The following is a 14121-nucleotide window of genomic DNA, read 5'->3' as shown; positions in this document are numbered from 1 at the left end:
TTTTTTTGTCTTTTTTGTGTGATGTGTTTATGGCACACTATGACTGGTCTGTGGTGACACATCCGTGTCTGGGTGAAGCTGTGTTCTGTATTAGGATGTTTGATTCCATGTCCCTGTGATTGTCTGTGCTTGGCTGCTTGCGCCCCCTATGGTTGGGCAATGGTAACTAAATTTGTGGCTACATATTGTGTCTGGGGCAGGTAGTGTGCTATTTAAAGTGCAGGTTTTGGGGAGGATGTCTGTGATTTTATGATGTATGGTTGTGTGCATGACTCCATCGCTATGTTTGTGGACAGCTGTGTGCAGCCACGTTTTATTTTTTTGTGTCTGAGGCCACCTCTGTTTTAGGGGGTTGTTCGACGTCAATAGTTATAATAACAACATACCCAGGAATCTCCGTGTGTCTACTTGGTTGTGGCCAAACTGTATCAGTGGAATTGTGTAACTGGGATTTTTTTTTCAGCACCTGTCATTATGAATTCTGCATCTCAGGATTGTGTCTGTAAATATTGTGCAATGCTAAGCAATATAGATAGTATCAACAACTGTTTGCATAGCATTTACAGTGCATTAAGTATTATAATTAATCTGGAGATGATTTAAAGTATTTAAAGGCTGTAAGAAGATTCTATACAAATAGTGCCATTTGTATAAGGGACTTGAACATCTGTGAATTTTAAAATCTGGGAGGGGGGTCCTGAACCAATCCCCTGTGGATATGGAAAGATGACTGTATATGTACAGAAACCCTACTTTCTGTGTGGTTTCCTGGACTAAGAGATCAGGAACTTGTGTCACTGTGTAATTGCATGGCTATGTGAGCTAGGAACTGTTTCTGGGGCGTGAGGTTGTGTGCCTGTCCAAGCTCCCCAGGCACCAGAGTGGAGGCCTCTCTTGCAGAACCTCAGTGTGGTTCATTCATCGAGCAGTGGCCAGGCCCAGAGCCAGGGTTTGGGTCTCCTGCTTGATCCAACATCCCATCCCTGCCCCCATCACCTTGAAACAACTGTAACTGCACCAGCCTCCCCTTCCCCATAGTTCCATGCAGTGCCCACTGAGAGTCAGTGGTAGGCAATGGTTGGCTGATTGGCAGGGGCTCCCTCCCACCACAGGGTTCAGACCCTGAGAGCTCACATCCCAGTCAGTATGAAACCAAGCTAGTTTGCAGACCCACCCTCCAGCCCTCCCCCTCACTGGGGACACAGCTCTGGGTGTTCTGGGCCCCCACCTGATAGCAACCTCCGACATCTGGTGTGTCTGATAATGCCTGGCAGGGAGTTCGTGCCAAGTCCCGCCATCAGCACGGTTGCTGCTGTTTATTGGGGAGGGGAAGGGCTTCAGAGTCCTACTTGGGGAACAAGGGGGTCCCACAGCCCCTTCCCAGAATATGCATTCTGTCACTTGCCCTTTCTCCAGAAAGGTAAACTGAGAGCAGGCCTCCAAGCTTCTCCCTTTTTGAGAACTCAGTGCCTCTTTACCCAACACCTGCACCCTCAATCCCAGGACCCCCCCAACCACCGACATCTGACTTAGCTTTGAAAACAGAATCAGTCTTTCAGGCCCAGCCCCAAACAGTAGGAGGTGAGGTCCGTTCCCCTGAAACAGTGACCCCTGCCTTGTCTGTGCCTTATCAAGGGCTGCAGCCAATCAGCTGAGGGCTGAGAGGAGCCCTCCAAGGGGCCCAGAGAGCCTCAGAGCCCACGAGGCAGCCAAGGGAGAGGAGGCCTGAGGTGCAGGGTGAGCACCAGCCAGCCATGGCCACAGCTGAGACTGCCTTGCCCTCCATCAGCACGCTGACGACCCTGGGCCCCTTCCCGGACACCCAGGAGGACTTCCTTAAGGTGGGGTCAGGTGGGATCCAGGTGGGCTGTCCACAAGTCAGTGCTGTGGCCACAGGTTTTTTTTTTTTTTTTGGGGGGGGGCGGTTAGGCCTGCATTTTGCCTTGGTATTCTCCTCCATCCAGGTCTAGGGGGTTCTGAGGTTTGGGATGGGGCCTATTTCTGAAATGGAAAACTGAGGTGTGAGCTGAACCCCTTGCGTGTTTAGGCTCAGAAGGACAGACAATGTCCCCGATATCAACTGGAAAGAGTAAAGCTATCTGGGGTTTTTCCAGGCCTTGGGACTTAATCTTATTAGGAGATGGGGAAGGAGAGGGAGGATCTGGGGGGCAACTGAGTCAAGGCTGGGTTTCCCCAACTCAGCTTCCCATCCCCAGTTCTACCACCCTTCCCCCATCCTGAATATGGCTGCAGATAAAGGAAGTCTTATCTTCTCTCTCCAGACAGACCTATGGACCTCTGTCTTTGGAGCTGAAGGAGAGTTAGGGGGGTAGTTTGGGGTATGACAGTCAGACAAGTCCCCTTTCAGAAGCCTCTGGCCAGCCACTGTCCCTGGGTAAAGTACCCCGGTGTCTGCTCAAGTCTCAAGCTGTGTGCTCCCTCTCCAGTGGTGGCGTTCCGAGGAGGCACAGGACATGGGTCCGGGTCCCCCCGACCACACGGGGCCACCCCTTTACGTGGGCATGGAGTCGGAAGACCAGCCTAGGGAGAATGAGGACAATGAGAAGGACGCGGCCGCCGACTGGGACCTGAGTCTTTTGCTCACCAACTTTCCGGGCCCGGAGCCGGGCGGTGAGCCCGGGACCTGTGCTCTGACGTCCAGTGAGGGCCCCGGGGCGCAATTCCCACCGCCGCCTGAGACTCTGGGCCCGTATGCCGGCGGCTCGGAGTTTTCGGCTGGGCTCTTGGGCTCCGAGGAGCAGGCAGGCTGGATTCGCCCTGCCCAGGGGGCGACAGCTCCCAACCCCTTAGTGGCACCAGCCCTGGCCCCGGCCCCCGAGCCCAAGACACTGCAGCTGCAGCCAATGTACCCAGGGTCAGGTGCGGGCTCCTCGGGTAGCTACTTCCCGCGGACCGGGTTTTCAGTGCCCGCGGCTCCGGGCGCCCCCTACGGGCTGCTATCGGGGTATCCCGCGCTGTACCCAGCGCCGCAGTATCAAGGGCACTTCCAGTTCTTCCCCGGTCTCCCGGCGCCTTCGCCTGCCCCCGTCGCGACCCCATCCTATCTGAATTGCATGGGACCCGGGACGGTGGGCACAGGACTCGGGGGCTCCGCAGGAGACTCAGGAGTAACTACAGACGTCGCTCCATCAAAGCGCGGTCGGCGCCCGTGGACGCACAAGAGGCAGGCTGCGCACACGTGCGCGCACCCGGGGTGCGGCAAGAGCTACACCAAGAGCTCCCACCTGAAGGCGCATTTGCGCACGCACACGGGTAAGGGGGCGGGGCCCGGGCGCGCGGCCGGGTTAGAACAGGACCCCAGAGCAGAGCCCCGCCGCAGAGCGAGAAATTAAGAAGGGCGCGGGGGCTAAAGGCGAAGTGCAGGCCGGAGGGCAGGTTCTGGACTGCAGAGGCAGGGCTAAAAGCCGACTCACAGCAAGGGGCGGGGCCGAGTGAGCGGGGAGGAGATCTGGAACTTCCCGGGCAGAGCCAGAGAGCACAGCACCAACGCTGGAGGAGGACCGGGCAGAAAAAGGGCCTGGAAAATTGGGGGAGCGTTTCAGTACTGGGGGCCGACTCGTAAGAGCTGCGCCAGGGCTGGTCGGAGGGGCAGAAGTCCGGACGAGGGTTGCAGCTAGAGGAGGGACTGTGGGGAGGGTTCAATCTGGAATGCCAGAGCCACTGAGGCCATGGCCAGTGTTTCGGGCACGTGTTTGCTTGGTGTTGAGGCTGAACCAGACGCGTAGGAGGCGTGGCTAGGACCCAGCAGGATAAGATGGGTATAATCAGTTTCAGGGTCGACTCACTGAGGAAAGGCCTCGACATCCAAGCAGGTCTAGAGCGTAAGAGGGGAGAGCTGGGAGACAAAAGGCATAAAAAGGGACTGGGAATGTGACTCAGTGGAATGCTTAAGGCCTTTGCTGCAATTCCCATCACCACCACCACCACCAACAACAACAACAAAAAAAAAAGAAGAAGAAGAAGAAGAAGTTAGGTCCCAGGAGTGATAGACAAGGGTTAGGCCAAGTGTATACTGTCCCTCAAGCGCAGCGAGGAGATCATAACCACTGGACACAAGGCCTGGAACACGGAGGTGAATTTCAGGGTTCAGACACCAAGGTCAGGGGCGAGGTTACACAGCTGCTAAGGGCTCCCTGGTGCAAGAAAGGGCCTGGACTATTGGAGGCAGGACAGAAGGACAGGGTTGGGGCTGTCCTAGGACAGGGTACTAGGGCATAGGAAGTGAGGACAATGTTGTAGGGTGCAGGCTTGGGCCCAGGAAATGAGAGAGTGTGTGAGCCAATTGGAGGTATAGAGGAAGAAGAAGGGTGCATACACCGGCAGGCCCCTGAAAATGAGTGTTCCTTTAGTATTATACCCTAGATACCTCACTTGCCCCACCCTAGTTCTGGCCCAGGCTGAGAAAAGGGATGTTACCTGATGCAGCAGACCCAGGGACACGGTGGGTCAGACAGTGGCGCTCACAGCTTCCTTGCCCCTTAGGAGAGAAGCCATATGCCTGCTCGTGGGATGGCTGCGGCTGGAAGTTTGCACGCTCTGATGAGCTGACCCGCCACTTCCGGAAACACACAGGACTGCGTCCCTTCAGCTGCCAGTTCTGCCCGCGTGCTTTTTCACGCTCTGACCACCTAGCCTTGCACATGAAGCGCCACCTTTAAGCCCTGCCCTGGTACTTGGATCTTGCCGGGAACTGGGGAATGTAAAAAGTGGATCCATGCAGGGTTGTTTTCCCAAGGACAGAGGACCCTTGTTTGGACTCCACAAATCCACTGAAAGATCAAGAACTGACACAGACAAACCTAAGGGAGTCTCCAACAAAAGGGAGCCACACAGAAATATCTAACAGTCACACAGACCCAGCGCAACAGACCATCAAATAAATGGGACTCAGACCAGCTTGCAGGAAGCCCTGGACAGCGGGAGGTGGGTGGTGTGAGGTTTCCCAGAGACCCAGGGCCTGCAAGGGAGCTTCATGCCAATACTCCTGAAGCTCCACATCAGTTGGGAATGGTTATGGGTCCTATAAAAATGCCCTTCCTATATAAAGCTTCCTCGTTGACCTGACTGGATTATGAGGATTGGAAGTTGGAAGGAAGTTGTACCACCAGAGGTGATATGGGGTGGGGGGTACACGTCCTCATCTAAACTTTGATATCCCCTCACTAACGATGACCTGGGCCTTCCGGGCACTGCAGGGCTTTGTCATCCCCTTTCCACTTCTAAGACTAAGCACCGTCCTGTATCCTGTCTTGAGCTCTGGGGACATTCACAACGACAGTGTCCCTCCATTTAAGAATCCTCAGACTGGCCCCAAAACTTCATCACGATCCAAGGTGACTCAGCTAGCTGGGGGGGGAGGGGGAGCCTGAGAAAACATGCAGAATGAAAACAGAGAAGAAGGGGAGTATCAGTCCCCTTAAGAGAACATAGGTGACAAGAGCTGGGCCTAATTACAAGGCAAGAAAGTGGGGGAAACCCAAACTTGTGCCTGATTCAGATGCGGAAGCTAGAGAGGGTTCCAAAAGAAGAGTGGTCTGAGATTAGCCTCCCAGAGAGAAACCGGGGCGAGACTCCCACAGAGGCCCCATCAGAGGCCGGGCACCGGACCGCCCTGCCCTAAGGGGGCGTGGCGAGAGGCGGAGTCTGCGGCCGAGGCTGGCCCTGTGGAGGGCGGGCCTGCGGGGAGGCGCCGCCTGGAGGGGAGCCCCGCCCTTGCAGGGGATGGGAGGCTGCCTTTCCAAATCACTGCGTTGGTTCTCAGAGGCGGAGTCTCCACCCTGGAGATGTTTCCGCCCAGGTTTGGGGAAGTAAGGGCCTCTAGGAACTTGTGACCGGGTTCCCCCCTGTCTCAACCCAGATTCCTCAATTCCAGCCCCATGGCAGCGCTGAATAGGCTGCTGCTGGTCGCTCTGCTGTGGGTCCCTGCCGGGGCCCTGAGCTGCTATGGGGACTCGGGGCAGCCTGTGGACTGGTGAGCCAGCAGGCCACGGGGCTGGGCGGGGGCAAGATGCGGGAGAGCCGCCGGGAGCCTCTGGCTTGCTGGGTGGTTCCATGAAGCGTGGAGCTTCTTCTCTTCCCCTTCTCCTTTTCTGTGCCTTCCCCAACCTCCAGGTTCGTTGTCTACAAGCTGCCAGCCCACAACCACCCTGGGGATGCGGTCTGGAGGGGAATGCGGTACAAATACTTGGACGAGAAATCAGGGGGCTGGCGCGACGGCGTGGGGTCCATTAACAGCTCCACAGGGGCCGTGGGCCGCAGCCTGCTGCCGCTGTATCGTGGCAACACTAGCCAGGTGAACGATGCTGTCCGAACTTGGGTGTGAGACTCTAGGAGAGGCCCCGCCTGGGGGGAACCTTTAGGTTACTCCTCTCTCCCTCATCCCCCATCCCAGCTGGCCTTCCTACTCTACAATGACCAGCCGCCTGACTCCAGCATAGTTCAGGACTCTTCCAGCCGCGGGCATACGAAAGGTGAGTCCTGGTCTGGGAGCTAAGGAGGGGCCCTGTTTCCTTATGCATTTTTCCCAAGCTAACATTTGACCTCATGGAGGGTGGGTATCTGTTCCCTGCCTACACCCTCTCCAAGACCCCATGCAAAATGCAGATAATCTTGCTTGAGGGGGAATACTTTGAGCAGTCCCCTGATCCCTTTCTTCTGGTTTAGGCGTCCTGCTCCTGGACCAAGAAGGGGGCTTTTGGCTGGTTCACAGCGTGCCACGTTTCCCTCCACCCTCCTCCTCTGGTGCATACAGCTGGCCTCATAATGCTCAAACATATGGACAGACCCTCCTCTGTGTGTCTTTTCCCCTTTCCCAGTTCTCAGAGATTGGTGAGTAGAGTTAGCAAGGTAAGTCTAAATTCCCGGATCAAAAGTTGGAATGATCAGCCTCACATTCCCTTCTTCCTTGTCCTCCAGGCGGGCAACTGACCTACACTTACCCCCAGGTCTATGACCACAAGCTGGATAGTGTCATTGCCCGGAAACTCCCCATCCTGGAGAAAGTGGTCAATGGCTCCCATGTTACCCAAGAACCCTGGAACAGCAGTGTAACACTCGTGACAACGGCAGGGACTGCTTTCCAGAGCTTTGCCAAATCTGGAAAGTTTGGAGATGGTAAGCCTTGAGGCTGAGGGGTGGTGTGTTCTTTGTGGAAGGGCAATCTGGTGTAGCCACGGCTTAGAACAAGCCAAGATCAGGTTTCTTTGGCAGCCATAATCACATGAGAGGTAAACAACCATCAGGGTTCAGATTTTGATTTCTGGCTGTGTGATGTGTGATTTCATCTGAGCCTGTTTTCTTGTCTGGAAATGGGAACACCGATGCCTACCTTAAAGCATGGTTGTGAATGAAGTGATGCACATAAAGTCTTTGGTAAGGGCCATGAATGTTAATGTTGTCATTCTTGCAGTTGATGAGAATTGACAATTGAGCCCAGAGACACGGAGTGACCTAGGGAATCTCTAGCATTGGCCCTGCCCCTGGCCATGTCCTCTTTCTATTTTCTGCAGACTTGTATTCAGGCTGGTTGGCCGCAGCTCTTGGCAGCAACCTGCAGGTCCAGTTCTGGCCAAATTCTAGAGGCACCCTGCCCTCCAACTGTTCAGGGACCCAACACGTTCTGGATGTGACCCAGATAAGCTTCCCTGGACCAAGTGGACCAAGCTTCAGTGCCACAGAGGACCACTCCAAATGGTGTGTGGCCCCAGAAGGGCCCTGGGCCTGTGTGAGTGACATGAATAGGAACCTCCGAGAAAAATATCGGGGTGGAGGCACACTGTGTGCCCAGCTGCCTGCCCTCTGGAAGGCCTTCCAGCCCCTGGTGGAAAACTGTGATCCCTGTAGCTAATAGAGCAGGGTCAGCAGAACAAAGAACTAAGGCTTGGGAGCCAGTTTGGACTTGAGTTTGAATCCCAGTTTAGCCCCCTCCTAATTGTGTGACCTCAATTATGTGCCTTAGTCTACAAATCTACAAAATGGAGATTGTAACACGTGCCACTCAGGATTGTTGAATAAAAGGAAATCCTTTGGATGATGCTATTGACTTTTTCTTCAGGTAGGCATTAGGACACAGATTAGACACCCCATCCTCTTCTCTTCCTAAGGGTCTGGATACAGCTGGTGCATAAGTGTGCTACTCAAAATTCACCTCCCCTTTCCATGGTAGCCAGGACTAGAGTTCCACCTCCAAATGGGCACAGGGGCATGGGGGCTGGCACGTGTGTCTCCCTTGCCAGGGGAGAAAGGGTGAGCCCCAGAGAGCTCACACAGCACAGACGCACTTTATTTATATGTGTACATATGTATAGGATGGCTGTACAGCACAGGACCAACGGCCTCCTTGGCTATGGACCTGGGGGTGCTGAGCTGGATGCCCCTTTTTTGGTCAGGCCTGCTGGAGGCACAGCTTCAACAGGGCACTGGGAAGTCAGCCCTACTTCAGGCTTGGTGCCTGGGACCAGGAGGGAAGTGGGTGGGGCTGGGGGCCCTGCACTGCTGGGCGCATTCTTCGTTGGAGCTAGCGTGGGTGTCTGAGGGTCTGGGGAGAGCTTGGGGGAAGCCGGCTTGGAGCGAGTTCCGCTCAGCGTGGTCCGCTCCTCCACCACCTCCAGGACCCAGCGCTCCCGGCCCCTCGGGGCCTCCGGTGCAGAGGGCGCCTGGGAGGTGGGTTCCTGTAAGCCCTTGGAGTCCGTGCCTGGAGGCTGGGACGCCTCTGCTTTGACCCCCGGCCTCACTGGCTCTACCACAATGGGCACCAGGGGCGTGCCAGCCTCTCCTGAGCTACTTCGCCGGCCTGTCTCGTGTTCCTGCACAGGGCTCAGCGCCGCCTTGGCCACCGCCCTTGCCACCCCGCCCGCGCCGTCTTCCGTCTGAACACTCTGGTGCCGCGTGCAGCCCGGGTCCCGCTCCAGGGTCCGGCCCCCGGGGGTTGTAGCACGGGGAGGAGTGCAGGCTTCAGCCCCGCCAGGGGACTCCTTCTCCTTGCTGGATATCGGTGGCCTGGGAGCACCTTCGGGAAGCAACGGGTCCGCGCCCAAGCTCAGGGGCGACTCCTGGCGGCCCAGGCGACGGACGGCGACTTGACGGGTCGCTCCAGGACCCTCAATGGGAGGCGTCTCACCATCGGACTCTGCTAGGCTATGCAGCGCCAGCTCGCCGTGGAAGTCCTTGCGGAAGTCTGGGTGGCCCACCTCAAGGCTGTGTTTGCGCAGTGCGCCCTTCTTGTCGGCACCCAGCGAGGCCCCCAGCTTCTCGGCTGACTGCACGCGCTTGAGGAGCGGAGAGCGGGGAGGCTCGGCACTCTTGGGGCGCGGACGTACGACGGGCGGCGACGAGTGAAGTTTGGCTGGGAAGCTCTGTGTGGTATGCGAGCTGCCTACCGTGTGGCCAGGCAGCGGCGGCGGTGACGCCTGCGTGGGAGACGGCGTGTGCGCCAGTGGCGACAACGGGATGTTGCCGGCTGACTTGCATCGCGCAGAGCGGTACTGGCGATGGAGCTTCGGGGACAAGCCGTGCAATGTGCTGGGCCGGATATGGTGTGAGGCCGACGACGCCGGCGAGTTGGGTGTGCTGGAGGCCGGCGAGCTGCTCTGGGATGAGGCGCCTGCGTGCCAGGGAGATGCAGCGCTCAGTGAGCAACGCTACCAGTGGCCACTGATAAGCCAGTGCCTCTCTCCCCCGACCCCACGCAGGTGCAAAACTTACCTAGGTAGGCGGAGTCAGGCGTGGAGCGGTAACTGTGTGTGGGAGAGCGCGCTGGCAGCCCATGTGTGGGCGAACCCGGAAGACTGTCGCTGGACGACAGTGAGCGGTTCAGCGACGACAGAGAGCGGCTAGTGTGCAGCAGGTTGGACTGCTTGGTGATCTTCCGAAAGAGGGAGCTGCGCTTCTTGCTGGGAGAAAGGGAGGGAAACACCCAACCTGGATCAAACTTCAGAGTCTTGGCCCCTCCCACTTCTGGGCTGCACAGCAGCCGCTGTAATCTCTCTGAGTTTCTAGTACTTCCTCTACAATCAAGGCAGAATTTCCCTGGTCTCAGTCCTGCCTGGCCACGCCCACTTTGGACCACGCCCGCTCGTTGTTGGCCACTCCCAGTCCAAGCTAGAAACACCAATCCAAACAAAACCAACCTCTTCTGGCTCCTCCCATATTCATAGCCCCACCCTCTCCTCCTACAACCCACCAATCAGGGTTAATTCACCTGATGCAGCCTAGTTTGGCTCCTCTCACTCAAATCCTCTCCTTAGTGTCCAGGCCAAATCCATTGATCAAAACAGCACTCTGGGGTCCTAAGGTGTAGTAGCTCAGTGGTAGAGCGCTTGCCTAGCATGTGAGGCCCTGGATTCGATCCCCAGTACCACAGAAAAACAAAAACACCACTTCTATCCCCACCCACCTCACTTAGTTCCTTCAATCTTTCTTTGTATTTATAGCGCTGGGACTGGAACCCAGGGCCTTGCAGAATGGGCAAGCGCTCTACCAACTGAGTCAAATTCCCAGCCCTTCACTCCTTCAATCTATAAAGAAATCATGGTCATGCCCTCCATAAGATCAGGGAAGGACCACATATACCACCATAGTCCAGGAGATATATAGCCTAGTGTCACAGCTGTCTTGTTGTGTAAGTACATTCGTGGATGTTCACACAACAACGCAATCCCCTAAGGGAGCATTTATTAGAACGACTCCTGTCGTTTAGCCAACATAACTGTATTTCAGGTGGCTCAGTCTTGCCTGGTATGCTCGCTCCTGATAGAAATCTCTTAACCCAGCCTCTTTCTAAACACATCCAACAGAGCAGGACCATCTCCTGGACACACATGGCCACTTCTCCCTGCTCTCTCTGCTCCACATCTGAAGCACACCTGCCTACGACACATGCCTCTCACCCAACCTGGCACTGCCTCCCTTCCTGGGTTTCCCCACTTTCCCAGCCCCTCTTACATTGTTGGTCCCCTTGGCTCTAGTCACCTGCCCATGCACTTCCCTTTGCCTGTCCTCACCTGTGTCCCACCTCCTTAGCCCCTCCTACTGATCAAAGACTGGGCTATTTACAGGCCTGCCCACCTCTCCTGGCCCTCCTTGGCAGAGGGCCGCTTGTTCCTCCTGGCCATTTTGGCCTTGTAGCTGCTTCGCCTTGCGGGGCCAATTCGGATGGAGGTATTTTCAAAGGGTGTTGTGGTCACTGCCACCTTGTTGCCGCTCTAGGGGAGAAAGGGAAGGAATGATCTGCTGGAGAAGGCTCAGGTCTTCCTCACCCTCCACCCAGCGCAGGCCCTACCTTGCACTCACCTTAAGAATAAGCTCCACGACCTCAGGATGCACCATGCCATGCACAGGTTCCCCATTCACGTGGGTGATGAGGTCCCCGGCACAGAGGCCTGCCTCTTGGGCTGGGCCACCTTCCTCCACATGCTGGTGATAGGGAATCCCAAAAGGGCACGATTAACCGGGATAGTAATAAGAAAAGCTTCATAAGCTTATGTGCCAGACACCTGGCTCTACATGCACTATAGTCTTCATAACACTTTATGAAATAGTCATATTCTTCCCATTTTACAGATAAAGAAACTGAGGGTCAGAGAGGTAAGTTAAAGAGGGAGTCATGGGGGATTCTTATCCAGAGGCCTTCTCTCTCCCCTCTCCTCACCCTTGGAAACAAATGTAACCCATAAGTGCTCACCCAAACAATATGGTGGACACTGTAGACATCTGAGTCACCCATGTAGACGCGGATGGCCCGCAGCGTGAAGCCATATTTTTTGCCTGATCTTTGAATGGTGATGGGGGAGCGGAGGCCACTGACAGCAGGTGAGTAGTCACGGCTGGGTGAGGAGTCCCGTGAGGATGGGTTGGAAGAGAGAGATCGTGGTGACATGGGACTAGCAAGGGGTGAGCTTCCATGTGGGTCCACTGCAGACATAGAACCATGGTCACAGGTCATGGCCAATTACCTACAGCTCTCCCAGTATTTGCTCCTCCCTCCTCCCTGTCAAATCCCAGAGCTGACTGTCATTGGTCCATCATGGAGCCAATCACTGTGGACAAGGAAAATGCATTATTCTCATTGGCCTTTCCTGGCTCAAGTGGGAGTAGCTCCTCCCTTGATGGGTGGAACCCTCATCACCTGCAGGAATCATGACAGACAAGGCTGTGGCTGAAGCTGACTTGATGACTTTGCCGCCTGTTCGAGAAGGCCGCTTTTCTACCGCAGGGTCCCCTGATAGCTGTTGGTGCCGTGCCCGGCGTAGAACCAGGTCATTGGTGGCCCTAGGGCCTGATGGGTCCCCATCCTTCAAGGGTGTGCAGAGGTCACCTGGGCGTGCACGCTCAGCTGCAACATAGAACAGGGGGGTTAGAGATAGTCCAAGGCCAGGGACTTCTCACATGCTGTTCCCTGTGCCTGGAGTGCTCTTCCCACTTCTCTCCCCTGCTGGATCATGATTTAACCGAGGCGGATAACATATACAGTCAGCACAGCTCCTGATACAGAGAAGTCCTCTGTTTCCGAGTCTGTCGCGTCAGTCCAAGCATAGTATCCGGTGTTCCTACTATTAATAAGCATTTCAGGATGGAGTATGAATAGTACTAGGCTCATTAAATGCTCAGTGTATCACCACTGGGGATTGGGGAAGGCAGCAGGAGAGGGGACTCACTGGCCTCAGGTTCCCCGGTGCTGGGAGTGCCTTCCCCTTGAGCCGCCTCTTTGGGGGCCCGAGCATCCAGCGAGCCTGGGGGGTCGGAGCCGGGCCGGGGAGGCCTGCGCAGCCGGGCCTCATCCTCATCCTCTTGGGGGGCGCTGAAGCGGCTGGGCTCCAGCAGTGCCGAGAATCGGCGACGCGCACCCAAAGGAGGACTGGCCTCCCCCTCCAGGAAACTGGCCTCTGACGCAGAGAAGCGTTTGCTGCGCGGAGGGGTCGTGGTCAGCGGAGACACGCCCCTATGCCCCGCCCCCAAACCCATCCATACCCCTGCTCACATCTCCGGAGAGCCCCCTCTCCAGGTCTTCTCACGGAGGGTCAGGCCGCCCAGCCCCTCCCGCTTGCCGGCCACCTTCTCGTCCTTAGCTCCTGGCTCCCGCTTGCTGCCCCCTGCGGCTGCTACAGGGGTCTTGGGCTCATGCTGCGACAGCTGTTCCATACTGCTATACACCTGCAAGGTGGGTAAGTGGTGGCGGGTCTGCCATCGCTCACAAGCCAATCAGCTTCCTGACATAGATGCGCCCAAACCACACTTCTCTTCCCGAGGGTCCCTGCCCAATTCTCTCCATATCTGACAATTGGGGCTGGGGTTGTGGCTCAGTGGTAGAGCGCTTGCCTAGCATGTGTGAGGCCCTGGGGTTCGACTCTTAGCACCACATAAAAAACCAAATAAATAAAATATATTGTATCTGTCTACAACTAAAAAAAAAAAAAAAAAAAAACTACTTAAAAAAAATCCAACAATTCTTCAACTCAAGCCCCGCCCCACAAAGTTTAGGTCTGCCTAGTTCTAGGCCCCGCCAAAGACCTCAACCATCTGCTCTCTGTCCAGCCAATCTACCCAGGCCACTACCCATTTCGCGGCTATCCTCAACCAGGCGAGGGCACGGCATCCCTCCCCAAGTTTCTCCTCAGAGCTAGACCTTGCTCACCTTTGCCCCACCCTTCGGTCATCCTCATCCCAATCCTAACTGGACCAGTTCAATTTAACCCTGCCCCCACTGTGAACCTCATTCGCACCAACTGTCCTGGTTCTCTTCAGACTCCACTCAATGCCAACAAACCCCTGTACGCCCCGTCCTGACTACCCCAGGCCTCTCCAGTCGCTCACTCCCACCTGCTAAGTAACCTCCCAATACTCAGGCCTTGGGCGCCTGGGGCCCTGCTTCCCACGACCCCTCCGGGCCTCATCCACCTGTTTCCCCAACCTTAGTCCCGCAGCTGGTCTCGCCCTCACCCCCTCATCCAGCCCAGCCTTGACCCACCTTGCTGAAGCGTGGGGAGCAGGAGGAGAACTGGCGGATCTCTACGGGCTCCTCCTCCGTCGTGTCATCTTCGTCATAGGAGTTCACGTGGTGGTACCTATCGGAGCGGGCTGGGGACGGGGGTGACTGTGGATACC

The 14121-nt window shown here is 56.2% G+C and overlaps 3 protein-coding genes across 3 annotated transcripts in view; 2 read left to right on the top strand and 1 right to left on the bottom strand.

Annotated features, from left to right (window-relative positions):
• The first annotated feature begins 1664 nt into the window (after window positions 1–1664).
• Klf1 (Kruppel like factor 1) lies at window positions 1665–5063 on the top strand. Its single transcript, XM_015489106.2, has 3 exons — window positions 1665–1841; window positions 2448–3273; window positions 4504–5063. The coding sequence occupies exons 1-3, from the start codon at window positions 1755–1757 to the stop codon at window positions 4677–4679; spliced, it is 1089 nt and encodes a 362-aa protein (XP_015344592.1). The 5' UTR covers window positions 1665–1754; the 3' UTR covers window positions 4680–5063.
• A 694-nt stretch (window positions 5064–5757) lies between these two features.
• On the top strand, window positions 5758–8053 carry Dnase2 (deoxyribonuclease 2, lysosomal). Its single transcript, XM_015489105.2, has 6 exons — window positions 5758–5992; window positions 6133–6313; window positions 6413–6491; window positions 6685–6849; window positions 6937–7134; window positions 7530–8053. The coding sequence occupies exons 1-6, from the start codon at window positions 5898–5900 to the stop codon at window positions 7865–7867; spliced, it is 1056 nt and encodes a 351-aa protein (XP_015344591.1). The 5' UTR covers window positions 5758–5897; the 3' UTR covers window positions 7868–8053.
• Window positions 8054–8281: 228 nt separating this feature from the next.
• Mast1 (microtubule associated serine/threonine kinase 1) overlaps window positions 8282–14121 on the bottom strand; it is a 23516-nt gene continuing 17676 nt past the window's right edge. Inside the window, exons 17-25 of the mRNA XM_015488824.2 lie at window positions 13985–14094; window positions 12998–13170; window positions 12675–12922; window positions 12146–12352; window positions 11702–11931; window positions 11311–11433; window positions 11086–11222; window positions 9724–9911; window positions 8282–9622 (exon numbers count right to left, since the gene is read on the bottom strand). Of these exons, the coding sequence (XP_015344310.2) occupies window positions 8364–9622; window positions 9724–9911; window positions 11086–11222; window positions 11311–11433; window positions 11702–11931; window positions 12146–12352; window positions 12675–12922; window positions 12998–13170; window positions 13985–14094 (2675 nt within the window). The 3' untranslated portion in view covers window positions 8282–8363. The remainder of the gene's footprint in view (window positions 9623–9723; window positions 9912–11085; window positions 11223–11310; window positions 11434–11701; window positions 11932–12145; window positions 12353–12674; window positions 12923–12997; window positions 13171–13984; window positions 14095–14121) is intronic.

Source organism: Marmota marmota, unplaced genomic scaffold, assembly GCF_001458135.2.
Source record: "Marmota marmota marmota unplaced genomic scaffold, marMar, whole genome shotgun sequence".
Classification (NCBI taxonomy): domain Eukaryota; kingdom Metazoa; phylum Chordata; class Mammalia; order Rodentia; family Sciuridae; genus Marmota; species Marmota marmota.
Note: the sequence above shows the minus strand (reverse complement) of the source record. Positions and strands in the feature narration are given on the sequence as shown.

Bases quoted from the DNA above. Each gene is read 5' to 3' on its own strand.
- Dnase2 (XM_015489105.2), top strand. From the start codon at position 5,898: ATGGCAGCGCTGAATAGGCTGCTGCTGGTCGCTCTGCTGTGGGTCCCT. The intron at 5,993-6,132 runs GTGAGCCAGCAG...CCCAACCTCCAG, and splicing joins TCGGGGCAGCCTGTGGACTG to GTTCGTTGTCTACAAGCTGC. The intron at 7,135-7,529 runs GTAAGCCTTGAG...TATTTTCTGCAG, and splicing joins ATCTGGAAAGTTTGGAGATG to ACTTGTATTCAGGCTGGTTG.
- Klf1 (XM_015489106.2), top strand. From the start codon at position 1,755: ATGGCCACAGCTGAGACTGCCTTGCCCTCCATCAGCACGCTGACGACC. The intron at 1,842-2,447 runs GTGGGGTCAGGT...CTCCCTCTCCAG, and splicing joins CCCAGGAGGACTTCCTTAAG to TGGTGGCGTTCCGAGGAGGC. The intron at 3,274-4,503 runs GTAAGGGGGCGG...CTTGCCCCTTAG, and splicing joins GCATTTGCGCACGCACACGG to GAGAGAAGCCATATGCCTGC.